The sequence below is a fragment of the Pseudochaenichthys georgianus genome, chromosome 2, assembly GCF_902827115.2.
Source record: "Pseudochaenichthys georgianus chromosome 2, fPseGeo1.2, whole genome shotgun sequence".
Lineage (NCBI taxonomy): Eukaryota > Metazoa > Chordata > Actinopteri > Perciformes > Channichthyidae > Pseudochaenichthys > Pseudochaenichthys georgianus.
This window is the reverse complement of record NC_047504.1, coordinates 7,008,156-7,034,842: the sequence shown is the minus strand read 5'-3', so window position 1 is coordinate 7,034,842 and position 26,687 is coordinate 7,008,156. Positions and strand designations below refer to the sequence as shown.

At 43.8% G+C, this 26,687-nt stretch overlaps 1 protein-coding gene across 2 annotated transcripts; it reads right to left on the bottom strand.

The window, feature by feature from the left end:
• Positions 1 to 1,985: 1,985 nt before the first annotated feature.
• Positions 1,986 to 20,527, bottom strand: LOC117456497 (NGFI-A-binding protein 1-like). Of its 2 annotated transcripts, none has more exons than XM_034096420.1 (9): positions 20,470 to 20,527; positions 16,875 to 17,056; positions 7,290 to 8,077; positions 7,076 to 7,209; positions 6,866 to 6,917; positions 6,066 to 6,185; positions 5,324 to 5,492; positions 4,096 to 4,239; positions 1,986 to 3,990 (listed from the first exon to the last, which is right to left on the bottom strand). In XM_034096420.1, the coding sequence occupies exons 3-9, from the start codon at positions 8,073 to 8,075 to the stop codon at positions 3,914 to 3,916; spliced, it is 1,482 nt and encodes a 493-aa protein (XP_033952311.1). In that variant the 5' UTR covers positions 8,076 to 8,077; positions 16,875 to 17,056; positions 20,470 to 20,527; the 3' UTR covers positions 1,986 to 3,913. The 2 variants fall into 2 exon arrangements, with proteins under 2 accessions (XP_033952311.1, XP_033952303.1); XM_034096412.1 differs by lacking the exon at positions 20,470 to 20,527 and adding an exon at positions 17,242 to 17,342.
• Positions 20,528 to 26,687: the final 6,160 nt, after the last annotated feature.

Here is a 26,687-nt window from a genome sequence, read left to right as displayed (position 1 = left end):
CTTCCTATCTATAACAGTTAAAGTAAGACATAGTAACCAAAGCAATCCTATGTTAGATTAGACAGGAAACCTTACGAGAAATACACTAATATGTATAGACTATTGCAGTAAAATATCCCTTAAAGTTGAATAACATAAGATTTTAGAAAATAAAGTGTGCAGTATCTTATGTTTTTCTTTATTGTACGTTCTTGTTTAACAGTATATATATCTATTAAAAAGTGGCTTATGGTGCAGTGTGTGTCCCTTAATCAGCAACCTTATTATTGACTTATGATGATTTCCTCAATATCCTGCTGTCTAAATGTAAATATTTTAGTGAAATAAGGTGATTTAAAGTCAGTATAAATAACCACTGAGTAGCACAAATAATATCATACATTTTAGTTCATTTAAATGTCTGGTCTTGGTCTGACACCATGTGAGTTATTTTGGTATTGCACATATTTGTAGTAAAATAGTTGTAGCACCATCTCCTGGTTGGATATATTTTTAGATTAGCAACTGGAAAAGATTGATGAACCAATTATAGATTACCAAAATAGTCTCAGGCCCCTAAAACAACAGGAAGTGTTACATTAAAGCTTCCACTTTTCCTGTTAGATGCATGTAGCTTTGTTTTTTCTCAACCATGTGAAGAAAAGTGTATTATATGTTACATTAAAATATATAAATTAAACACACATTTTCCTTTAAAAGCATTTCTTAAACAGTCTAACTTTCATCAAATCGCGTTACCAACACAGCTTCTAACCTGAAATCTTTAAAATGTCATAGTCCTATAAACTCTGCGCAGCGTGGGTGGGTCGACATTGACACCACGTATTAAATATTGACCTACATTAGAGATTACTCACTGGAAAGTATTTTGTACGTTTACTTTTCTGTGGTTCCCAACTTTTATCTGACTTTATCTGAATCTCTGTAAACTCCACCCACACGGAGCTCCAAGAAGGATTCATGCTGAGAAATAATGTTTTGCTTGGAACATGAATTTGGAAAAAAATGCACTGCTGGAAACTCACATTTCTATGTATTAAGGTCAAGAATTTAAGGGGATTTCTAACTAAATATTCTTGTAGGTTGTTGTTTCTTTACAAGAGTTCACATTGTAACTATTTTAGGGGGTGTGCGGGATGCTTTGCGATTATTCAGGGTTAGATTAGTTTTAGGGTTGGCTGGTAAATGTTTCTGTATAATATAAAGATATATTTGAGATACTTTCTGCTCCGTGTCTGGGCCCCTAAAATCTCAAGAGTCCCATTACACATTTTTCCGTTCCGTCTCATTGTATTTTTAAATCTTTGTGAACAGAACAAAGGAGGGAAACAAACAAGGCGATCCCTGACGAAGCTGCAGGGAGGAGAGAGGCGATAATTCAGCGACTCCCACACCTTCTCAAAAAAAAAAAAATCAACTTCCTGCTCCTTGTTCAGAGCGAGGGTGCAGATCCCTCCCACACTGCTTTAGCGGCTGGCGTCCCACCGCCCACCCCCGTGGAGCCGCCCACATCCAGGCGTTACCAGGGCAACACATCATCATCAGTGACTTGGAGGAGGAGGAGAGGGGGGATGTGTGTATACGTGTGTGTGTGTGTGTGTGTGTGTGTGTGTGTGTGTGTGTGTGTGTGTGTGTGTGTGTGTGTGTGTGTGTGTGTGTGTGTGTGTGTGTGTGTGTGTGTGTGAGTGTGAGTGTGAGTGAGAAGGAGGGAGGATGATGGGAAGTATGTGAAAAAAGGACCTGCGTCAGAGTGAGTCATCAGCCAGTTTCACAATGTGTCGATGTGACGCTGATGCAAATGGGCCTGTGCAGGGATTCATCTCAATGCAACATCAGAAAAAACACAAGAAGAAGAAGAACAACACAAACAGGAGACAGATAAACTCCTTTAAAAGGAAGCTGGTCCGACTTAAAGGAGAAGAAGAAGAATAAGGAGGAAAGGCATTTTGTTACATCCTCGATAGATCACAGAAAGCACCTCACAATAGAGTTCAAAAAAATAAAGTTTAATGTTTATGTGCTGTATAACAAATAAAATATATTAGTGTTTAAAAAACAGGTGCATAACTAGGTGAAGCCTAATCTATCACTTTACAATAAACAGTGAGGAGGGGATCAGTGACACGGCAGGGCTATTCTCGGAGACATCGCACGCTAACGAGGCCGATACGATTTCCCCCAGAATCCACCAGCTAGCTTAGCTTTAAAATCCTCGTCATAGTGGCTGCTTGGAACAAAACAACCACCATGAAGATGTCTTTAAACACCGCCACATGTAATTTGTGACAGACGTACAGTTACGGAGCACATGACAAAGAGATGGATCCACATTATAGACTTATTACTCACAAAAATATTGCATTGGTCTGCCAGAGTGGGACTAATCTATCTGCAGGGGGTCAGAGGAGAAGAGACGTATTTACACGGCGTGATGAACACATAGAAACACTCATTTGTTTTCCTTTAAACGGCAAAAACTCTGAAATAAGCACTGATGGCCATCACAGGTGGATAAACACTGTTAAGAGCTAAGGCTAACCAACATCATCATCATGTAAGTGTTTTTATATACCAGACACTATTTTTTCCTCAATGGACACTTAAAGTTTTTCTTGATTTTGCTTATACATAAACACTTGTATTGACACCGAAAATCTACAACAAAGTTACGAACTGGTGAAGAGATTAGGCTAGCACTATTTGTTACTATTTACAGACCCGGGCAGCAATTGACTTGCTTTTTTTCTGCTGTTATTGCAAAAACCACATACCTGCAATCTTAATATTTGACACACAAGTTGGATTTTACGACCTAATATCGTTTCTAAAACCCGCAGGCATGTCTATTTCTGAAATAATCTGTTTGCAGATGTGTGGTTTCCCTTCTACAGCAGTGATTTTGTAAATTACAAAGTGAAATGAAGCAATTAGCTCGGCCTCCGGCATGCCATCCTACCCAGGCGGATGGCAGAGGTCCCCTGCTGTTTCTCCACAACAGCTCCTATACATCTTGCTCTTAAATTACCTTCCAGAAATATACACAGAAGAGGAGGGGGGGGAGGATTAAAATCCCACCTGTCCCCTGCTCCCGTTTGAAGTGAACGACAAAAAGACAAACCTGCTAAAGGGGCTGAATCTGAACTCAATCTCCCTATACAGTACTTTGTAACTTCTACAGTACAAATACAAATGAATAAGTTAGATTTGGGAGAAAGAGGCTCAGAGGACGGAGGGTGACTCAGGGAAATCATTTCAGATGCTGCTAAATCTTTGGATATTTCTTGCAACATCTGTAGAATAAATAGAAATGACTCGTAAAGTGTTAATTGGGATGCTAACTATTGAAAATCACAAAATTAAGTAACAATTTGTGCCAGTCTATCAAATGTTATCAAGATATTTCAGTCTTGCATCTCCACAGTACTATTAGCAACAAACATCTGAGGAAAAAACCGCAGATACTTGAAATATTTAGGAATACAAGTGAATATTGGCAGCATGTGCACCTTCATTTTGAAGGTGCAAGTCAGTTTGAAGGCTTTACGACGTTGGCTACATGGTAGTCATATGAAGTCTTCCCAAGACGCTGAACAGAACAACATTTCTGCTTTATTCTCACCTCTGAATCTACGTTTGGGGTCAGACTCAGCCCCTGTAAGAAAGCAACAAATATATAAAAAAACACCAGGCCGAGGTATACACACAGATCACTCTTAAATTACGTGTATAATAACAGACAAAACTCTCTTTGAACAAAACAAAATTACAAAATAAAGAAAAATAAATGCTTTTCATGAGGCAACATTGGTTGTTAAGGCTCTACTGTGGCTGTGCTTGCTTAGTATCTATTGATGGGTAATAACTGCATACTGTCAGGTGTGAGTGGGGTGGTGGGGGGGCGAGGCGGGAGGCACTATGTGGAGTCTTCCGGCTCCGACTTGATGGTTTTCTTCTCCGCGTTGCTGCACGCTCGCTGCGACGTCCCGTTTTCTGAAGAGGGAGACAAAAAGGAATGACTCGCATTGCATTTTTGATTTATTCATCAGTCTAAAAGCCTGTAGGGTTTACTGTTGTGTTTCCCCTGGCGTCACTCACCTGTTGCTGGTGTTTTGCTGTCATCTGTGTTGCTGTGGTTGTGGTTGTGATGGCGCTTCAGCTCATTGGCTAGCTGCTTGCCCAATGGGAGGTCTCCTTCCTGCATGTTCTGACTGACCACGCGCAGGTTGATTGGTCGTTCGTCTGAGACAGAAACACACGAGACAAGCAGGGTTATTTCTTCTCCATCAGCTTTGTTTTACAGCACGTGTGGGGACGAAGTGTGTTGTGTATTTTCAGCATTTTACAGATTTGTATTGTGTTTTCATGCACACTCGTTTCACAGATAAGAGTCTTATCCTTAGCTGTTGTTATTGGTCAACCTCTTAGAGAAGACACGCCCATTAGCCTATCATGTATGTTGGAGCGCGAGATGATAGAAATGTGCTCCATAGGGATGTCACTATGTCAAGGAAGTAAACAAAGGAGTCCAATGCAGCGTTTCAGGCAGGGGGGGGGAGGACAAATATACAAGAGATTACGGGATGACATTTAAGAAAAACAGGGGACAACGAAGGAGGTAGGGACACGCAGAGGACAGAGAAGAAGAAGAAGAAGAAGAAGAAGAAGAAGAAGAAGAAGAAGAAGAAGAAGAAGAAGAAGAAGAAGAAGAAGAAGAAGAAGAAGAAGAAGAAGAAGAAGAAGAAGAAGAAGAAATGACAGGGGAGGAGGAAGGAGCGAGAAGAAGAGGGGGAGGAGAAAGAGACAGAGTCGGAGAGAGAGAAAGACGCCCCCCTCCAGGCAACTGGCTGGAGGTAAACAGGCGTGGGCGTGATAATTACAGGTGCATTGTGGGATTTGTGGGAACAGCGATATAATGAGCTGTCAGGAGTGTGTGAGGGAGGAGAGGGATGAAAATGAGACGAGGCCCGCAGGAGAATCACATCCTGAATAATGATGCCTCGCTTCTCCTTGTGTTTCAGACAGAGAGTGACAGCCAGCACCCATAGGTGTTGTTTTTTAATCCACACACACACACATCCCGTGGCTTTACGGACATGACACACTCTTTAAATCAAAGTAACATGAAGTCACTTTATGATTCAGGCACCCACAGCGGGGGGGGGGGGTTTCCTGATTGGAGCGGTGGGGCATAACAAACAAGGGGGACTTTATGATTAAGACTTTCAGACATTTCTGACATTACAATTTGTTTCTGTGCGATGATTTTTCCGTCTTCAGATGCACTAAAATGTCTCGTGATTCAAAGGAGTTTTCCCTCTCGTACCTTGGTTGTCTCTGCTGGCGTCGGCGGCGGCTCCGTTGGTGTGGTGAGCGCCGTTGAGGTACTTTAAGGCGGCGGGGGGGATCCTCCAGTCCAGAGCCTGCAGACGCTCCTGCACCGCCGCGTCCTGCAGGATCTCCATCTGCCGCGCCAGCAGACGCTCCAGCTGCATCTGGAGGAAACACACATCATATTTAAAGTTTATGTGTCTGGTTCACGCAGTTATTTTAAACTTCTCTTATTCTATTTCAGCTTGTTAGCCAGTCAGAAACTACTGCAGAAGAAATAAAACAATACGGGCCAGGGGGGGGGGGAGGAACTCGCTCTGGAGGGAACACTGTGGAGCCTTTGGAGACCATTCATATGCACTAAAACCAACACCTATATACAGGGAAAGAAACCCCAAAGGGCCCCTTTAACATCGACATGAGTAGCAGCAGCAGGTGCCAACAGGAGACATACAGCATGTTTCCCATATCAAGAAGTGAAGGTCACATGAACATGTTGTCTTGGTAATGAGTTCCCCTCCCACACTCTCTAATTAGGAACAAGCCACAGAAGCAGGGGCCCTGGAAAACCAATGAGGAAACAATACTGGGATCAAACTGGATCCTGCTGCCACTAACATCTGCTCACAGGGAGATCTGTCGCCATGTGTTGCTGGGAGTCCTTTTCAAACGGCACGTGGCATCAAATAGTTTCATTGTTGTCAGATTTTCAGTATTCTCAGTTTATTTGTTCTTACCTGCAGATTTCGTCCGACGGTTTCCTCTCCTTTGGACTTGGCGCAGGCCAGCTGCTCCCTCAGCATCTCCTGCCGCATGTGGATCGCCTGCAGCGCCTCCTGGATGTCAAAGAAGTTCTCCTGAAGGCGAGGAAGAGACAGAAGAAATCCCGGATCATTATTATTTTTCAGAATTTAACAGGAAGAGGAGAGAAGCAGATTATAGGTCAGATTTGAGGGTGATTGCTAAATTGAAGTTTCTGTGAGTTTAACTGATGTGAGGACAAGCTTCATGTTTACATTTAAACACAAATGACATGCTTTCTTTTTTAAAGCTTGTTCTAACGTGTTCTAACTAAATGAGTGAATTCTTTGATAAAACAATAAAGTGGTTTTCTTTTTAGATGATCTGAGAGTTTTGGCACACGTCCCTCTTTTGGGAGCTCGGAGTATTTTTCCTGTGAGCAGGTGTCGGCTCTTCGTCTTGTTTAGAGTCCCTGCAGAGTTCACAGCCTCCACATGTTTTAAATCAGCGCTTCGCAAAGAGAAAGAGGAGCCATTCAGAGTTTAAAGAAAAGTCTCAGAGCCAAGTGTGTCAGGAGAGGAGCGCTGTAAGGTGGCTTTGTTTCGGAAAGCTGCACAAACACACACACACGTAACGTTGTGTCTTTTAGGGTTTTCCCTTTCCGGTAGGGTTATATAGGTTTGTGTGCAAGTCAATGGTCTAAAGGCTCAACTCCCTGCATCCCCTCCAGAGACAGGAACACCAACCCTGCTATCCAACACACACACAGACTTTTATTTCATTTCATTGACCTTACCTCTGTTTTAATCCTTTTAGGGGACGGCTCGTCTCTGTCTCCACAGCGAGACCTGCACAGATAACAGGACACACTTTAGGACTTCATGCTAAAGCAAGTTTATCCAAAAGCAGGAAGCTAAATCTTACTCTGGTCAAATCACCTCTTTGACATCTAACCGTGCATTATTTAAGAAGTTAAGCACGGTATCATAATGTAAGCGTTGCTCACTTGCTGGTGCGGTATGTGTATTTGTAGGTGACCTCTCTGGAGATCTGCCGTGCGAGTCCGAAGAGCTCGTCCCGCCGCGTGAGCAGAGCCATGTCCCGCATGCAGAGCTGCGCCGCCGCCTCGTTCACCGTCAGCTGTGGACGGTTCAAACAGTTAAACCTCGACGATCTCTCAGCAGAATCCTTCTTTTTAAAAGCATCTTTGAGTGGCTAACCTCATGCAGCGTCAGGTGTTTCCCGTCCCTCCTCTTGGAGTCGAAGCGCCCGTAGATGGCGCTGTATTTCCGAATCTCCTCCTCCCTGCGCGGCTCGTCGTCGCTCAACTCGAAGATGTGTCCAATCATCTTAGCCATCTTCTTGTTGTTCTTCAGCTGCTCCTTCACCTCGGCTAAGTCTGCCTTGGGGAGTCCCGGGGCCATCCTGTCCACACACTCCAGGACGGACTGCACGGCGGCGGCGTCCAGAGCCTCCAAGGCGTCCCTGGGGGAGGACGGCGACCCGAGGTCAGAGGGCGACAGGCTGTGCTCGCTGTCGTTGCTGTGGCCCGACCAGAAGCGGGCCTCGCTGCCGCCCTGCAGGGGGGACCCGGCAGACACTTTGTCCCGCGCCACGTCCAGCTTCCCGGGGTCGGAGCAGGCGGCGGCGACAGCTTTGGGCATCTTGACGCTGGCGGCGCGGTCCTGCAGAGTGGGCGAGCCCTCGGGCAGCTTGTAGACGGGGATGCTGCAGACAGGCAGCGAGCTGAGCGGCTGGTTGAAGATGGCCGGGTTGGTGACCCAGTCCCGCAGCGCCTTCTGCAGGCGGCGCACGTGCAGCGGCTTGCTGGCCATGCCCACCAGCGCCATGATCTCCAGGAACTCCTCCTCCGCCGCCTCGCACAGCTGCTGCACGTCGTCGCCTCCCTGCTGGATGAAGGCCTCGTAGTAGTAGAGCAGGTTGGCCCGCTGCAGGATGCGGTACAGCTGCAGCTCGCCCAGGGTCCTCGGCAACACGGCCGCCATACCTGAAGGGGGGGGGGGGGGCACATTGTTATTGAATCATCATTTTCTTTTTTTAATACACGTTATACATATCTCTCTCACATGTTCTCCTCTCTCTCACATGTTCTCCTCTCTCTCACATGTTCTCCTCTCTCTCACATGTTCTCCTCTCTCTCACATGTTCTCCTCTCTCTCTCACATGTTCTCCTCTCACACATGTTCTCCTCTCTCTCACATGTTCTCCTCTCTCTCACATGTTCTCCTCTCTCTCACATGTTCTCCTCTCTCACATGTTCTCCTCTCTCACATGTTCTCCTCTCTCTCACATGTTCTCCTCTCTCTCAACATGTTCTCCTCTCTCACATGTTCTCCTCTCTCACACATGTTCTCCTCTCTCTCAACATGTTCTCCTCTCTCTCACATGTTCTCCTCTCTCACATGTTCTCCTCTCTCTCACATGTTCTCCTCTCTCTCAACATGTTCTCCTCTCTCTCACATGTTCTCTCTCTCAACATGTTCTCCTCTCTCTCAACATGTTCTCCTCTCACACATGTTCCCCTCTCACACATGTTCTCCTCTCTCACACATGTTCTCCTCTCACACATGTTCTCCTCTCTCTCACATGTTCTCCTCTCTCTCAACATGTTCTCCTCTCTCTCACATGTTCTCCTCTCTCTCAACATGTTCTCCTCTCACACATGTTCCCCTCTCACACATGTTCTCCTCTCTCTCACATGTTCTCCTCTCACACATGTTCTCCTCTCTCTCACATGTTCTCCTCTCACATGTTCCCCTCTCTCACATGTTCCCCTCTCACACATGTTCTCCTCTCTCTCACATGTTCTCCTCTCACACATGTTCTCCTCTCTCTCACATGTTCTCCTCTCACATGTTCCCCTCTCTCACATGTTCCCCTCTCTCACATGTTCCCCTCTCTCACATGGTCTCCTCTCACACATGTTCTCCTCTCTCACATGTTCTCCTCTCTCTCACATGTTCTCCTCTCTCACATGTTCTCCTCTCTCTCACATGTTCTCCTCTCTCTCAACATGTTCTCCTCTCTCTCACATGTTCTCCTCTCTCACATGTTCTCCTCTCTCTCACATGTTCTCCTCTCTCTCACATGTTCTCCTCTCTCTCACATGTTCTCCTCTCTCACATGTTCTCCTCTCTCACACATGTTCTCCTCTCTCTCACATGTTCTCCTCTCTCACATGTTCTCCTCTCTCTCACATGTTCTCCTCTCACACATGTTCCCCTCTCACACATGTTCTCCTCTCTCACATGTTCCCCTCTCACACATGTTCTCCTCTCTCTCACATGTTATCCTCTCTCTCAACATGTTCTCCTCTCTCTCAACATGTTCTCCTCTCACACATGTTCTCCTCTCACACATGTTCTCCTCTCTCACATGTTCCCCTCTCTCACATGTTCTCCTCTCTCTCACATGTTCTCCTCTCTCTCAACATGTTCTCCTCTCTCTCAACATGTTCTCCTCTCACACATGTTCTCCTCTCACACATGTTCTCCTCTCTCACATGTTCTCCTCTCTCTCACATGTTCCTCTCTCACACATGTTCTCCTCTCTCTCACATGTTCTCCTCTCACACATGTTATCCTCTCTCACATGTTCTCCTCTCTCACATGTTATCCTCTCTCACATGTTCTCCTCTCTCACATGTTCTCCTCTCTCTCATGTTCTCCTCTCTCACATGTTCTCCTCTCACAAATGTTCTCCTCTCTCACATGTTCCCCTCTCTCACATGTTCTCCTCTCACACATGTTCTCCTCTCTCTCACATGTTCCCCTCTCTCACATGTTCCCCTCTCTCACATGTTCTCCTCTCTCACACATGTTCTCCTCTCTCACATGTTCCCCTCTCTCACATGTTCCCCTCTCTCACTCTCTCACATGTTCTCCTCTCACACATGTTCCCCTCTCTCACACCTGTTCCCCTCTCTCACATGATCTCCTCTCTCACATGTTCTCCTCTCTCACACATGTTCTCCTCTCTCACATGTTCCCCTCTCTCACATGTTCCCCTCTCTCACATGTTCTCCTCTCACACATGTTCCCCTCTCTCACACATGTTCCCCTCTCTCACATGATCTCCTCTCTCACATGTTCTCCTCTCTCTCAACATGTTCTCCTCTCTCTCACATGTTCTCCTCTCTCACATGTTCTCCTCTCTCTCACATGTTCTCCTCTCTCTCAACATGTTCTCCTCTCGCTCACATGTTCTCCTCTCTCTCAACATGTTCTCCTCTCACACATGTTCCCCTCTCACACATGTTCTCCTCTCTCTCAACATGTTCTCCTCTCACACATGTTCTCCTCTCTCACATGTTCCCCTCTCACACATGTTATCCTCTCTCTCACATGTTCTCCTCTCTCTCAACATGTTCTCCTCTCACACATGTTCCCCTCTCACACATGTTCTCCTCTCTCTCACATGTTCTCCTCTCACATGTTCCCCTCTCTCACATGTTCCCCTCTCTCACATGTTCTCCTCTCACACATGTTCTCCTCTCACACATGTTCTCCTCTCTCACATGTTCCCCTCTCTCACATGATCTCCTCTCTCACATGATCTCCTCTCTCTCACATGTTCCTCTCTCTCACATGTTCTCCCCTCTCACACATGTTCTACTCTCTCTCACATGTTCTCCTCTCACACATGTTATCCTCTCTCACATGTTCTCCTCTCTCACATGTTCTCCTCTCTCTCACATGTTCTCCTCTCTCTCACATGTTCCCCTCTCTCACATGTTCTCCTCTCACACATGTTCTCCTCTCTCTCACATGTTCCCCTCTCTCACATGTTCCCCTCTCTCACATGTTCTCCTCTCACACATGTTCTCCTCTCTCACATGTTCCCCTCTCTCACATGTTCCCCTCTCTCACATGTTCTCCTCTCACACATGTTCCCCTCTCTCACACATGTTCCCCTCTCTCACATGATCTCCTCTCTCACATGTTCTCCTCTCTCTCACATGTTCTCCTCTCTCACATGTTCTCCTCTCTCTCACATGTTCTCCTCTCTCACATGTTCTCCTCTCTCACAACATGTTCTCCTCTCTCACATGATCTCCTCTCTCTCACATGTTCTCCTCTCTCACATGTTCTCCTCTCACACAACATGTTCTCCTCTCTCACAACATGATCTCCTCTCTCACATGATCTCCTCTCTCTCACATGTTCTCCTCTCTCACATGTTCTCCTCTCTCTCACATGTTCTGTTCTCCTCTCTCACATGTTCTCCTCTCTCTCACATGTTCTGTTCTCCTCTCTGTCACATGTTCTCCTCTCTCTCACATGTTCTCCTCTCTCACATGTTCTCCTCTCTCACATGTTCTCCTCTCTCTCACATGTTCTCCTCTCTCTCAACATGTTCTCCTCTCACACATGTTCTCCTCTCTCTCACATGTTCCCCTCTCTCACATGTTCTCCTCTCTCACACATGTTCTCCTCTCTCACATGTTCCCCTCTCTCACATGTTCCCCTCTCTCACTCTCTCACATGTTCTCCTCTCACACATGTTCCCCTCTCTCACACCTGTTCCCCTCTCTCACATGATCTCCTCTCTCACATGTTCTCCTCTCTCACACATGTTCTCCTCTCTCACATGTTCCCCTCTCTCACATGTTCCCCTCTCTCACATGTTCTCCTCTCACACATGTTCCCCTCTCTCACACATGTTCCCCTCTCTCACATGATCTCCTCTCTCACATGTTCTCCTCTCTCTCAACATGTTCTCCTCTCTCTCACATGTTCTCCTCTCTCACATGTTCTCCTCTCTCTCACATGTTCTCCTCTCTCTCAACATGTTCTCCTCTCTCTCACATGTTCTCCTCTCTCTCAACATGTTCTCCTCTCACACATGTTCCCCTCTCACACATGTTCTCCTCTCTCTCAACATGTTCTCCTCTCACACATGTTCTCCTCTCTCACATGTTCCCCTCTCACACATGTTCTCCTCTCTCTCACATGTTCTCCTCTCACACATGTTATCCTCTCTCTCACATGTTCTCCTCTCTCTCAACATGTTCTCCTCTCACACATGTTCCCCTCTCACACATGTTCTCCTCTCTCACATGTTCTCCTCTCACATGTTCCCCTCTCTCACATGTTCCCCTCTCTCACATGTTCTCCTCTCACACATGTTCTCCTCTCACACATGTTCTCCTCTCTCACATGTTCCCCTCTCTCACATGATCTCCTCTCTCTCACATGTTCCTCTCTCTCACATGTTCTCCCCTCTCACACATGTTCTCCTCTCTCTCACATGTTCTCCTCTCACACATGTTATCCTCTCTCACATGTTCTCCTCTCTCACATGTTCTCCTCTCTCTCACATGTTCTCCTCTCTCTCACATGTTCCCCTCTCTCACATGTTCTCCTCTCACACATGTTCTCCTCTCTCTCACATGTTCTCCTCTCACACATGTTCTCCTCTCTCTCACATGTTCCCCTCTCTCACATGTTCTCCTCTCACACATGTTCTCCCCTCTCTCACATGTTCCCCTCTCTCACATGTTCTCCTCTCACACATGTTCTCCTCTCTCACATGTTCCCCTCTCTCACATGTTCCCCTCTCTCACATGTTCTCCTCTCACACATGTTCCCCTCTTTCACACATGTTCCCCTCTCTCACATGATCTCCTCTCTCACATGTTCTCCTCTCTCTCACATGTTCTCCTCTCTCACATGTTCTCCTCTCTCTCACATGTTCTCCTCTCTCACATGTTCTCCTCTCTCACAACATGTTCCCCTCTCTCACATGTTCTCCTCTCTCACATGTTCTCCTCTCACACAACATGTTCTCCTCTCTCACATGATCTCCTCTCTCTCACATGTTCTCCTCTCTCACATGTTCTCCTCTCTCACATGTTCTCCTCTCTCTCACATGTTCTGTTCTCCTCTCTGTCACATGTTCTCCTCTCTCTCACATGTTCTCCTCTCTCACATGTTCTCCTCTCTCACATGTTCTCCTCTCTCACATGTTCTCCTCTCTCTCACATGTTCTCCTCTCTCTCAACATGTTCTCCTCTCTCTCACATGTTCTCCTCTCTCTCACATGTTCTCCTCTCTCACATGTTCTCCTCTCTCTCACATGTTCTCCTCTCTCACATGTTCTCCTCTATCACATGTTCCCCTCTCTCACATGTTCTCCTCTCTCACATGTTCCCCCTCTCTCTCTACATGTTCCCCCTCTCTCACATGTTCCCCTCTCTCACATGTTCCCCTCTCTCACATGTTCCTCCTCTCTCACATGTTCTCCTCTCTCTCACATGTTCTCCTCTCTCTCACATGTTCTCCTCTCTCTCACATGTTCTCCTCTCTCTCACATGTTCTCCTCTCTCTCTCACATGGTCTCCTCTCTCACATGTTCCCCTCTCTCACATGTTCTCCTCTCTCACATGTTCTCCTCTCTCTCACATGTTCCCCTCTCTCTCTCTCACATGTTCTCCTCTCTCTCACATGTTCTCCTCTCTCACATGTTCCCCTCTCTCACATGTTCTCCTCTCTCTCACATGTTCTCCTCTCTCACATGTTCCCCTCTCTCACATGTTCTCCTCTCTCTCACATGTTCTCCTCTCTCACATGTTCCCCTCTCTCACATGTTCTCCTCTCTCTCACATGTTCCCCTCTCTCTCACATGTTCTCCTCTCTCACATGTTCCCCTCTCTCACATGTTCTCCTCTCTCTCACATGTTCTCCTCTCTCTCACATGTTCTCCTCTCTCACAACATGTTCTCCTCTCTCACATGTTCCCCTCTCTCACATGTTCTCCTCTCTCACATGTTCCCCTCTCTCACATGTTCTCCTCTCTCTCACATGTTCCCCTCTCTCACATGTTCTCCTCTCTCACATGTTCCCCTCTCTCACATGTTCTGCTCTCTCTCACATGTTCTCCTCTCTCACATGTTCCCCTCTCTCACATGTTCCTCTCTCTCACATGTTCTCCTCTCTCACCTGATCCTGTGCCTCCATCACAGACATAGAGCCACATTTGCATGAGTTACATGATTTATACTTGGACTGTGCATATCTTCCTGGCAGGGGCCTGGTTGCAGTTTATCAGGCCTCAGCAGGTGTAGGTAAAGGTTGCATTTGATCTTTACAGAGTGCTTTACATTTTTAGATGTAATGTGTGGGATAAAGCGACTCTCTGCAGGTGCACGGGGTTAAAGACGAGAAAGCTGCTTTTTACTCGGATCATTTTGAATTTTTTCTCAGCACTTTATGCCAATATTGGGCTTGAAAACATCTTTTATCTCCTGTTTTCGCTCCACATATGCAGCACCCTGTGAATAAACTTTTTCTCTGCTGCCAGATGAGTATTTATCCTCGCTGTCATTCACTCTGCTGCACCCGAACAAAGCAAAGAAACACTCTGTGCCAAAGACTTATCGCTTGCCACCTTAAATTTGAGGAGAGGCAAGAAGTGGAGGCTTGTTTTCCACTCTTCCTATGTGCATGTGAGGCTGTGCGGAGGCCGAGCTAACAGAGGAGTGGCAGTCCGAGGACCACATGCCTCTCTCCACCCCTGCAGGATGTGTAGGTGGAGGGCTGCCTCGCCCAGAATAGGCGCAGAGAGCCAGGCAGGCCTTTACTCCAGACAACTCAGAGGACTAAAAGAAGACTTTTATTTCATCTACAAACACACATTGCTGTTGCTAATAAAGCTTTTGCAAAAATCTTTACAAAGCGGACATGTTTTACGGATCTAAGTCTCTCATCTTTCTTTCTAAAAAAAAAAAAGTGAAATGTGTTCCCAAGATCCATAATTGAAGCATCTAAATGAGTATCACTTAGAGTGTAAACAATGATTCCTTTGTTAGCGTTCACAAAACAACACCTCCCATTAGGCTTTTCTAGCCTGTTGTTCAACTCTAAATAATGTACACTGACACGTTTTAGCTCTACAGCTTGAAGACACCCTATTCTGCTTTTTGGGGCTTGCCTGCACTGTGTTATAGGTTTATGTGCATGTGAACTATTGGCTTGCGCTCCAACACATTGTACGTGATAGAGATGTCCCGCACCTTAGCCTAAGTGGTTGAACAGAGCCGGCCAGCTAACCAATCAGAGCAGACTGGGCTCTGGTTTCAGACAGAGGGTGAAAAGGTGCTGCAGCACAGGCAGTATGAGAAAAATAAAGAGCTTTTTGAACATTAAAGCATGGAGACATGTCACAGGAGAGGGCTAGAGGCACATACGTAGAATACAGTGGATCAACCTGCGGAATTAATGTCTGTAATAACCTGGTTGACAAAAACCAGTGAGTGCTGTGTAAGAAAATGATAAGACCTAAATCACTGTGGGAAAATAATGTCATGCAAGTGGAAGGAAGTTCATTGCGCGCAGCATTGATGGGAAAACCGACTCAAGCTGAAACAATTGGAAAATGTGCATCTTATCTCATGATTTATGACAAAAAGGTCATTTATTAAAGCTTATTTAACTCAAATTAAGAGACGAAAGATGAAATTGAGGGCCAGATAACGTAAAGAATCAATCATATTTGGTCAAATGTAAGTTATATCTGCAGAAACATTAAATATAAGCAGATTTAAATGTATATCGAGAACTTGATCCTAAATCCAGCTATCAAAATAAATACCTTTATTGCATTCACATGGAAAAGCTTTCTTAAAAACAATGCAACACTGCAGCAAACAGAGGTTGTCTGCTGGTTCTCTCTTCTGGTCTTTCCACAATAAAGCGCCAATGTGTGAATTGAATGCCTATATTTAGCTGCAGTGTGAACTCCTGTGTGTGTGTGTGTGTGTGTGTGTGTGTGTGTGTGTGTGTGTGTGTGTGTGTGTGTGTGTGTGTGTGTGTGTGTGTGTGTGTGTGTGTGTGTGTGTGTGTGTGTGTGTGCGTGTGCATGTGTGTGTGCGTGTGCATTCGTGTGTATGATGCGAGTTATGGTAGGCTGTGAATGGCAGGCACTAATTGAAGTCCTGCTACACAAAAGCGAGTTTAGCGAGTTTGGCTTTTCACCTGGAGAACTGAGGCGTGTGCCGACACACACACACACACACACACACACACACACACACACACACACACACACACACACACACACACACACACACACACACACACACACACACACACACACACACACACACACACACACACACACACACACACACACACACACACACACACACACACACACACACACACACACACACACACACACACACACACAGGCTGATGTGTAGTTTTCCAGGTGAAATTCCAAGCAGCAGCGGGTTAACTTAAGTGAGGAATATGTTGATTTTTTTTATGATTCATGAGCAATGTCCCAATTTTTCTCTGGAGCAATGATTGATGGTGATTTAGTCATCATTAGGAACGCGGGAAATTTGTTTATACATGTGTGTCTCTTGGTCTTTAAACGCATATTTTTTATCATATTTAACACCATTTCTGAGTGTTAAATATGTCTCTAGAGCGGCTAAAAATAACATCCCAGTTGACAATGACACACAAGCTGTTAAAACTCCGGTTTTTGATGACAAAAATAATTGTGCTTTGTTCATGTCTTGTCATATATTCATCATTTCCTTTAGTACGTGTGAGATTAAAACCACATTTGGCAATAGAGACTTACAGCAAATGATCAGTAATGCAGTTATATCTCGTTATAGTAGAGTTTTATAGACATCTTATGATACTTGAAAGCTTTTCCTGCACTATAATAAAGGGTTGTTTGGTGCTAATTTGCAGAATTATGACAGACATAAGGATAAAAGCATCACTATGTGCAGGTAACATGCAGGATTTAGGACTAATTGTGCCTACCTGGTGAGTGTCTGGCCCCTTTTGGTCCGCCCTGGTCCAGTTCTTCTTCTTCTTCTGCTCTTTCTCCTTTTTCTTCTTCACTGTTTACCAACACAGAGCCTGGGGTGTGAATTTGTCCAAAAATATATAAAAAAGAAAGCCCGCACAGAAGGGATCTCCCAGGACAGCAAAGCCGAACAAATCTAAAAAAAAGGAAGAAATCAAAAATTATTTCCAAGACCAAAGAAGACGCGCATGCTTGTCTATGCGTGCTCAAACGGAGCGACACTGCTCTCCTCTTGCTCTCTCTCTGGAAACTTTTTATTTCTCCTGTAGAGAGAGAGGAGAAAAAAAGCGCAGAATATCAGTTTAAAAAAAATCCTCTGACCTTCGTGCGTCTTTCGGTGCGTCTTTTTCCTCCCAGTGTGTGTTGAGTGTGTACGTGTATGTGTGTGTGAATGTGAGTGTGTGTGAGTGAGTGTTTGAGTCCTCTCCCAGCGTCTCTCCACTCCCCTGCACTATTCACCACCGTCAAAACAGACGTAGTCACACACAAACAAGCACTTCCGGCTGTCTTAACAAAATAAAAGCACTGGACCAACAGCTATATGCATGAGATTATGCCCTTGAAAAAAGGTTTAATATACTAAATATACTCAAATACAAAACATAGACCTCTATTTTTAAACCTGTAACAGATCCCTGAATTTGTTTTAAATATGTATATTTATAGCAGCCATTATGCAAAATGAACCATGGATTCGTCTTTATTTTATTTTATTAATGTGTTTTCCATTTAGTTTTATATGGCAGTCTATTTCTTTATTGTTGTACTTATTAGTTACTGTAACAGTGTTAAATGTACCTGGAGTAGAATAAATACTGTATAATGGGATTTTCCGGGGACGAATAAAGTATTTCTGATTATTGATATTTTTGGATATCTTTTTTTCATACAGACATGTTAATAGTACTTCCGTATTTTTTGGCATTAAGACTTTTCCTTGAGCACATAATCTAAATACTTCTTCCACTACTGTTGAAAAAAAACCAGATGTGTTGTTAATGCAAAGTCATATTTCACATGCTTTTATTTTGTTAGCACTTCCTGTCAGTTGCGTTCTAACTGCACGCAGCTTGACGCAGGCAGCAGAATACAGTGGGATATTCCTCTCTCTCTCTCTCGCTCTATCTCTCTCGCCCACGCTGCTCCCTGCGTGACGCAAATCCGCGCGTGGGCGGACACACGGGGCGTGGGAGGCTTTCTGCACGGAATACCAAACACAGGCAGGTTCAACACCCACAGAGACACAGCAGTTTGCACACTTTATGTTCTCAAACTAAATGAATGCTGCACAATTTCTCCCTATTTTAATCGTCACATTCAAATATTGTCAAAACTGATAGTCTTGAGATTTTAAAATTTTCTATATGATAAAGTGATTTCATGACTTTAAAATGTCTTAAAATTGATTTTTAGAATCATTTAAAAGAATAGTTTGAACTATGTTTTAATGTGAATATCTTCTCTATGAATTGATTAAATATATTTAATATATATCTATTTGTTATATGTACATTTTGTCCAGATGTAGAACATTTTGTGTAAAATGTACACATAAGTTGTTTCATAGTCTACTTTGTTGTAGCAGTAGTTGTGGTGTTAGTATATTCTAGTTTCTAGAAAATGCATTTCTGAAATGGAGGTATTTGAGAATAGGAGATCATATTGACCCAAAGTACAGCAATACGCTCACTTTAACTGCCAGTAAGTGGATTGCCAGAAGAAGAGTCACCTGCACATGTGTCACAAAATGAATAATAAATGTCACACTGACTGATATCTGTACGAGGTGTGTGTGTGTGTGTGTGTGTGTGTGTGTGTGTGTGTGTGTGTGTGTGTGTGTTTAGTCACGTGTGAGGGAACTATGGCGCCACAGAACTGCGTCAATGAAACACGCTGTACGCAAACGGTCAATCCAGATTTCACTGATGTGAGACATGCAAATGGTTTTCAACACAGGGAAGTGGGCCCCAGGAAGTGTGTGTGTGTGTGTGTGTGTGTGTGTGTGTTTTAGGTTGATTTGCAGCATGGTGTTTCCCCAGAATGACTCTTCTTTTCTCCATTAAAACTCAATAAACTGAAAAAAGTGCCCTTTAAGTATGCACACTACTGCAGAATTACACCACTGATACTAGGATGGGACTCTAAAGAACTCATACGTATACTACCATAACTGCCTGCAGCTACAACTTGTACTGACTACCATAAGAAATAGGAAAGTGTTAGTAAGCTCTGTTGTGATTGGTTAACCGGGATTTTAGCGTTTGCAGACCATTTACATGCAACAAAACCTATACCACTCAGTACAGGGAAGAAAAAACCCAGATAATAGGAATAATAGGGCCCCTTTAAACTAAATGGATAACTGGGGAAGGATATACTGAGTTCTATTGCGGGAAACTTCAATATTTCCATGTAAGATGAGACCCCAAAAAAGCGGGCAGAGATGCGAGTAAATGTCGCTCAGAGCTCAAATCAAATCTCCACACGATCACTTTGATTCCCCATCAATGAGTTATTTTGGGGAATTAGGCCACCCGCCACCAGAGTTTCACCCTGGGGACAAAACCAGAACGGCTTCTGTCAAACAACGACACACCCACACCCCCAAAAAGCCTCGCCCTCCCATCTCCAACGCCATTACGCCCCCAACACAGACGCCGAAAAATAGAATAAAACAATTTACACTCGATGCTGCAGCTCCTTTTATGTGTCTTCAAAAGCCCAAATGATGAGAAAACTAGTATTTGTACTGTCTGTCTGTGTGTGTGTGTGTGTGTGTGTGTGTGTGTGTGTGTGTGTGTGTGTGTGTGTGTGTGTGTGTGTGTGTGTGTGTGTGTGTGTGTGTGTGTGTGTGTGTGTGTGTGTGTGTGTGTGTGTGTGTGTGTGTGTGTGTGTGTGGACGGGGTGGGACTGCGTGCTTTTCAGATCCTCTAATTAATTTCAGAAGGAAACTAATACAAATCTCAAAGCAAAACGGCAGATTTTGCATGAATAAAACATCCGGCAGGAGTATCATGCTGATACCAACAATGTTAAATAAACATAATAAATCACTAATAAGCCAACATGTATTATTTTTCAGCACAATTACAATTAGTATGGAGAATAGCACTACTTATTTGAATATTTATATATAATAATATGTAAAAATGCAATTTAGCTTGCCTTTAAAGTCATATTAATTCATTGTTGGCAACTATACAAATACTACAGACATTCAGATATTACACACTTAAAGAAATTGTATAAGATATACTTTAACTTATTTACTGTCCTGCTAAGAATTGGACACAGTCTTGCTAGCTGTTTCCAGTCTTTGAGCTAAGCTAAGCTAACTGGTTGCTGCTAGAGTCATGATTGCAGATGTCACTGAAATGTACATGTATATCTTTGCTTGAAAATCCAGTTTCTACAGTACAAAGGAGCATGTCATAAGGAATAAATAATTATAAACTGAGATTATTTTGTACATCTGAAGTCAAGAATAGAGTTTCATGCAAATATGTATGATGTGTTTTCCAAACGCAGGTAGGATTCCAATCCGCCCACCTTCAGCAGTCTTTAAATCCACGTCTGGCTTCTGCTCTCTCTCTGTGTGTGTATGTGGTATGCAGATATGACCTTCTAACGGCGTTCCCGTGGATCAGCCTCAGAGCAGACGGGGATCAAATCAAATTCTAAAAGAAACGGAGAGGGGAAAGAATATTAGCTCCATATCTTTCCCGTTTGACCTCCCAGCTCTCCCACTTCTCTCCTCCCTCCCTCACCTTCACACACACTCAATATCTAACAAGAAGCAAATTAAAGCGAGAGCAGGAAATAGGATGTCCACCCACACCGTGAGGTAGGTCGACACCCAGGCTGCCTGTTCCCACAAGTCCCAGTTTACCCAAATTCACACCACAGCCCTGCTCCTTTACGCTTCTCCTCTGCATGGAGACCAGATTTACAGATTTACGTCTGTACGGAAGACTAAATGAACTGAGAGTTGATCAGAAAAAGTTGAATCAAATTGACTTTTTCTGCATTAAATTGAAGTCATATAAATGTCATGACATGTACATTTTGTGCACATTTTAACCGATGAGCAAAGATATTTTGCTCTTTGGTTGTTTGAGATTATGCAGACACACGGGTCATCACGATGCAATTTTGCCGGTTACCCATAACACCTTTCTGCGATGTTGCAAAACTCCATCTTGTTTTGACTCCATCTGACCCTGATCTTAAATGTTTCCCTAAACCCCTTCAATGTAGTCCTCAAAACATTATAACCGCTGAGAGCGAGCGGTACAAGGTTTTCACACGACAGCAGCAATCTGCTTTCTTGTTGTCCTGTCAATCATTCCCACAGAGTAGGCGTCACTTTTTTTTCTCCTGCATCCTCCCCTCCCCACAGAAGCCTCCAAACAGTGGATGTATCTCATTTGGCAAGAAGCCTCTTCATATTTCACTTTTCAGGAGACGCCTGTTTGTCTAATTTCTGCAGCTCTTCTCCTTTTCTTTCTCCCTGCAACTTTTCTCTTCTTCTTCTTCTTCTTCTTCTCCCCCTCCGGAGTAGAAACACATTTCAATGACACGCCCACGCCTGGGCCTGTCAGCCCCTCGCCCTGTCAGAGCGCCCACGCTGCTCTGCTCCCCTTCTCCCTCCCTCCCCTCTCCTTCCCACATCCTCAACACTTTGCGCTCTAAAAAAGCAGCTCTTTTCATCCAAGTTCCCTCTTTAGGAGGAAAGAAAGAGCGGAGGGGGGGGACAACAGAGCGGCATGATTCAGTCTCCAGGCGGTGCTACTGCCTGTCATTGAGTGTCCCTTTTCATTTGGAGGGAATGCCAAAAAGCAGCAGATACAAAAAAAAAAGAAATGTCCCCATTGTCGTCTCCACCCTGTGTTTGGGTGGCGGGCACATTTCAGACGGGTGTGGATGTGAAGAGAAATGCTGTGAAATCAACAAAATCTGGTTGGAAAGTAGTTTAAGCAGTTTTTTTGTTTGATGCCGTACGAGGCCACGAGAAAGAATGTGTGTGTGTGAATAAAGCCGGTGTGTTTGCTCAGTCTTACTTTGTGTCTGTTGAGAAAGTGTGGGATGGTATGAGCGGCTTATGTCTGACTGAACACGTGTGTGCCTGCGTAGGCGAGGAGTGTGTATAGGGGTGTGTGTGTGTGTGTGTGTGTGTGTGTGTGTGTGTGTGTGTGTGTCTCTTTGCACACTGATTACACTCGTGTGGGCGTTTTGGGCAAGGATGTGTGTGGGCGTAGTGAGTGTAGGCGGAGGTTATGTGACATACAGATAGAGACTGCAGTGTTCCTGCAGTGTGTTTATGTGTGTGAAACTTTACTGCAGAAACAGCTATAGGGCCCTGCTGCTGCTGCTCAGTGTGCCAGCGTGGAAATCTGCTGCCTTCACATTCGCATGGAGTAAAATACATCACCTCTGTGAGGAGGCTCGCTGAAAACACGGACACTCTGCACTGTGGAGAAAGTTTTTCTATCGGACTGACAGCTTAACAATTAGCAGCAAGTGGGGAAAGTACTCCGCAAGTGACTCCTGCGTTAAAAATCATACTTGAGTAAAAGTACAAACGTAAAAGTACTTGTTAAGAAGAATGGCCATTTCCTTATCATATATCTGATATTACTGGATTAAAATGTAATAATGCAAACGTCATTTTATTTTGCTGTTAAAGATGGAGCTAACTTTAACTTTATCAATTATAGAACATCATATAAAATATATATTTTGTTATTTAAGGCGCCCTATTCTGCTCATTTTCTGCTTCATATTTGTATTTTGTGCCTCTACTGTGACATGTTCAAAAAGCTCTTTATTCGACTCATACTGATAGGTCTGTGTGAAAGTCAAGTCAAAGAAATATCTAATTTAAGCTTCTCTATTGTGAACATTTTCCGCTTTTTCTATATTTGATATCAATATAGATTAAATATGTTTGGATATCTAACTGGAAATTGTATACAATTTACATTTGTATATGCACGGTTTTGTTCTCACACATTAGAAAAAGGTCACTTCAAGTACAATCGTGCATCAGCTGCTGTGGGATGAAAGCAGAGTAGACTGTATTACTGCGATGGAGTTTTCAGAGGTCTTACATGCTCTGCACCTTTAAGGCATGGTGGGAAGCCCTGCAGCCCCCTGCTGACAGGCCGTGGGCTGACGTGGTGGGGATTTGCCCGTTTTGGCCACGTTCGGGCCTCAGCGACCCTCGCCGCCCACGCTCTCCTCACCCCAGAGTGCTGCTGACGTCTGACAGGTCTGCTATCTGAGGCGGAGGCAGACCACTCTGCAGTCAGAGGGAAACCAGAGCGCCTCACATGCGGCGCACAAACACCTCAACTTTGGGTTTATCTGAAGGTGTGATTAGTCTGATTAATTTCTGCAGAAAGGTCACATCAAAGCTGGAGATGGACGTGACAAAAGATGGGGGGAAAATCCCTCGCAGCAGCAGAAGAAGAAGAAAACGGTAGAAATGATGAAACAATGCGAAGGGTGTGAGCAAAGTTGAGCAGGCTTTGAAGTGAAGCACACATTCTGCATGATTATTGCTGTTAGGTTTTTGATCTCCAGCCAGCAGGCACGAAAAACAACAGCAGCTCGGGATTAGTCTCCCCCCCACTCACACGCCTACCTTGCCAGCATAAGTCCCTGACTCAATTAGAAAAAAACCTCTGCAAACTTAGGGCTCCTCACGCACAAGTACCCACACGCCCTGCCCACGTCCTGCAGCACATCACAGCCGCTCGGGGATTTGTCTCGGCGACATTAACGCACCGACAAATACACACACTGGTAAGACAACAGGGCCTAACACACAGAGGAAATAAAGATTTATCTGCCGTTAATTAAATATCACATATCATCCGTGGAGGCTCCTGCCTGCACGGAGCTTCGGAGAAACGTGACGACTGATTGTCTCAGATTTGTTCATCTCAGTCTAAGGGGAATTTGACTAGGTGTTTTTTCTTATTCGACAATTATTGTTTAATTCTGCACTTTTCATACTGATAACTTGACCTTGGCTTTATAGTTTTGTCCTTGACCTGCTGAAACAAACAAGTTATTGAACCATCGACCATGCAGGTGTAAAGAAACGTCCTCTTCATTCCTTTAATACAAGGCTGTTTGCCGCTAATGATCAGATACTGTATCTTCCTTGGTGGCTAGTTCCTACACAGAGCTTCAGAGAAAGGTGACTGATTGTCTCTCGACGAAAGATTTATTTATTTTCAGTCTTTAGGGGAATTTGACTAGTTGAAATCTTATCAGACAAATGAGGTCTCATTTCTGTGGAAAGAATGGATTTCTAAAAGCACCAATTACTCATATTGTAATACAGATAACTTGAACCTGGCTTTGTAGTTTTGTCCTTTAACATGTTCAAACAAGTCCTTCATTTATCTAACATGTATTTATATTTTAAACAGAAATGTAACTTTAATACTAGTATTTTAAACCTGTCTTTTTTATTTGAGTTAGTTTAATTTAGATTCTCTTGGGGTTTTAAAGCTTTATAATGTGTTATCTCTTTGCTTTGAATGTTCTTCTTGTTGAAATGTGCTATATAAATAAAGATCCTTCCTGATAAAACCTCTCCCGGCGTCAAACCCCAGAAGGATGCATTTCTGTCATTAATTCCACAGAAAGATCCACTTCCTGTCAGTCATGCGTCCTGGTTTTGTCCTTCTTTTAGGAAGTGGAGTGGAGCCAATTTACTGGAAGTCCCTGCAGGTGAAAATAATAAAACTCCAGCTAAGTGAGTAAAATGCAAATGTGGATGTCCTGATTGTGGGCGGTCAGGGAACTCACTCTGGACAACAGCGCGGGATGACTAACATGTAAATGTGCTGTGTTTGTGCTCAGAGTGCTTTGTTATCAGAAGTCACAGAGAGGTCGTTTCGGGCCGACGCTTAAAACAAAGTTAAAAGTCCTTTTTGCTGTTGAACTGTAATGAGACTCATTCTGCAGAAAAGCCTCAGCTAAATGACTCAAAAGATAAACAGTTTTACATGTGTATTACACATGTGTTCTTCTGTCTTCTGAAACCCCTATTAAGGTCATTGTAGGAAGAAAAATAAGGACACGAGGGGGGTAATATTCTGGGGAAAACTCAGAATTCCCAAGATTAAAGACGTAAATGTACAAGAAAAGATGTTGGACATTCTCTGATATGAAAGTGTCATATTCATGTGTAAAACGTCCTACATTTGAGGTACATAACAAGTTTTTAGTAAGCACCGTTTTGCAGATACTGTATGTCGATGGGGGGCCAAAGTACTAACATGCAACCTGAAAATGAGCATAATAAGGCCTCTTTAAGTATAATTATATATCATTTAAGTATAAAAACACAAATTTAGAGGCAACAGGTTTCTTTACATCTGCAAATGAGTAGAATATGAACTACTAAACTGGCTGCTCAGGTTTAAGCACTGGTTTTCTGCATTGAATTGGTTGCTTTGTGTCTCTATGCAGCCGCTGTAGTCCTTTGGTTTGTCTTTGTGGATGATAAAGGTCATCATTTACACAACAGGACACATGTACTTCTAAGTCCTGGAAAACCACTCACATCCAAGAGTGTCCATTTGCTTTTGTGTGTCTTTGTGGGCTCTTTATAGCGGTTGTTAATGTCTCTTTGTGGTCATATTGAGTGACTTCCTGGTTTGTTGGTGTCTTTATAAGTAAAGCTTTGTAGATAAAGGCCATGGGGGTGCACTGACACTGTGCTTGGGAGGCACCTTCACCTATTCATGCATGCCTAAAAAAAAAAGATTCCAGTAAAAGATACAGTATATCACAGATTCATTCAAATTGCCACCCTATTGACAGTGAGTGACTCCGCCTCTAACAGGAAGTAGATCCCAGTGTGATACCTCTGCTCTGTCCTACAGTGACTCTAAAGTTCCCAGCGGGGTCAGATATCAGATGTAAAGTGCAGCTCTCCTGCTGTGCTGCCCTGCAGGCTGCGGGGGCCGGAGGAGGGCCAGGCGGGGCCGGCCTGCTGGGTACCGCCCGCCCACAGAGAGGCCTGCAAGGTGGGCGTCATCTATGGAGCGATTGATCCCAGCCAGGACAAAACGTCCCCCTGTTGTCCTGCTCCACATCCAGCAGCAGCAAAGTGCCGAGGTTTAGAGGAGTCCATAATGCTCCAACAAATTCTATCTGAGCTTAGATTGTAGGTGAGAAACTCTACGAATCAAATAAACATATTTTGATCCCTGTGGGGAAATTCAGGTGTCACAGGATAGGAAAGTATTTCATTTACTGTACAGTGTTTCATTTTACATGTTTTATTTATTTAATATGTATATATTTGTCATATTCCTGCAACTTACCTACAGAACACTGTTGGAGGAGTCTGAGACTTTATATGTATTTTTAATATAATATATTATGATGTATTACATTATATTATTTACTTATTCGCATATTTTCATTACTTTATATAATAATTGATATTATATTAATGTTATTATATTTATGTGTTTTTTATATGTATTTGTATTTTATGATGATATTTCATTATTTATTTTGTATACTTGTTTAATTTTTCATATATATTTTATATATTATAATCATAATCATTATAATAGTGTTTATTTATTTATTTAAAAATGATATATATTGAATTTTTTTCTTCCAGTTTTAATGGCCAACGACGACAGTGTAGCTATTGTGCATATGAAAAATAAAACCTCTGGGTCCTTAATCTTTGGAGTCACAGTCAGAGATCAGAGAACTAAATATGATAT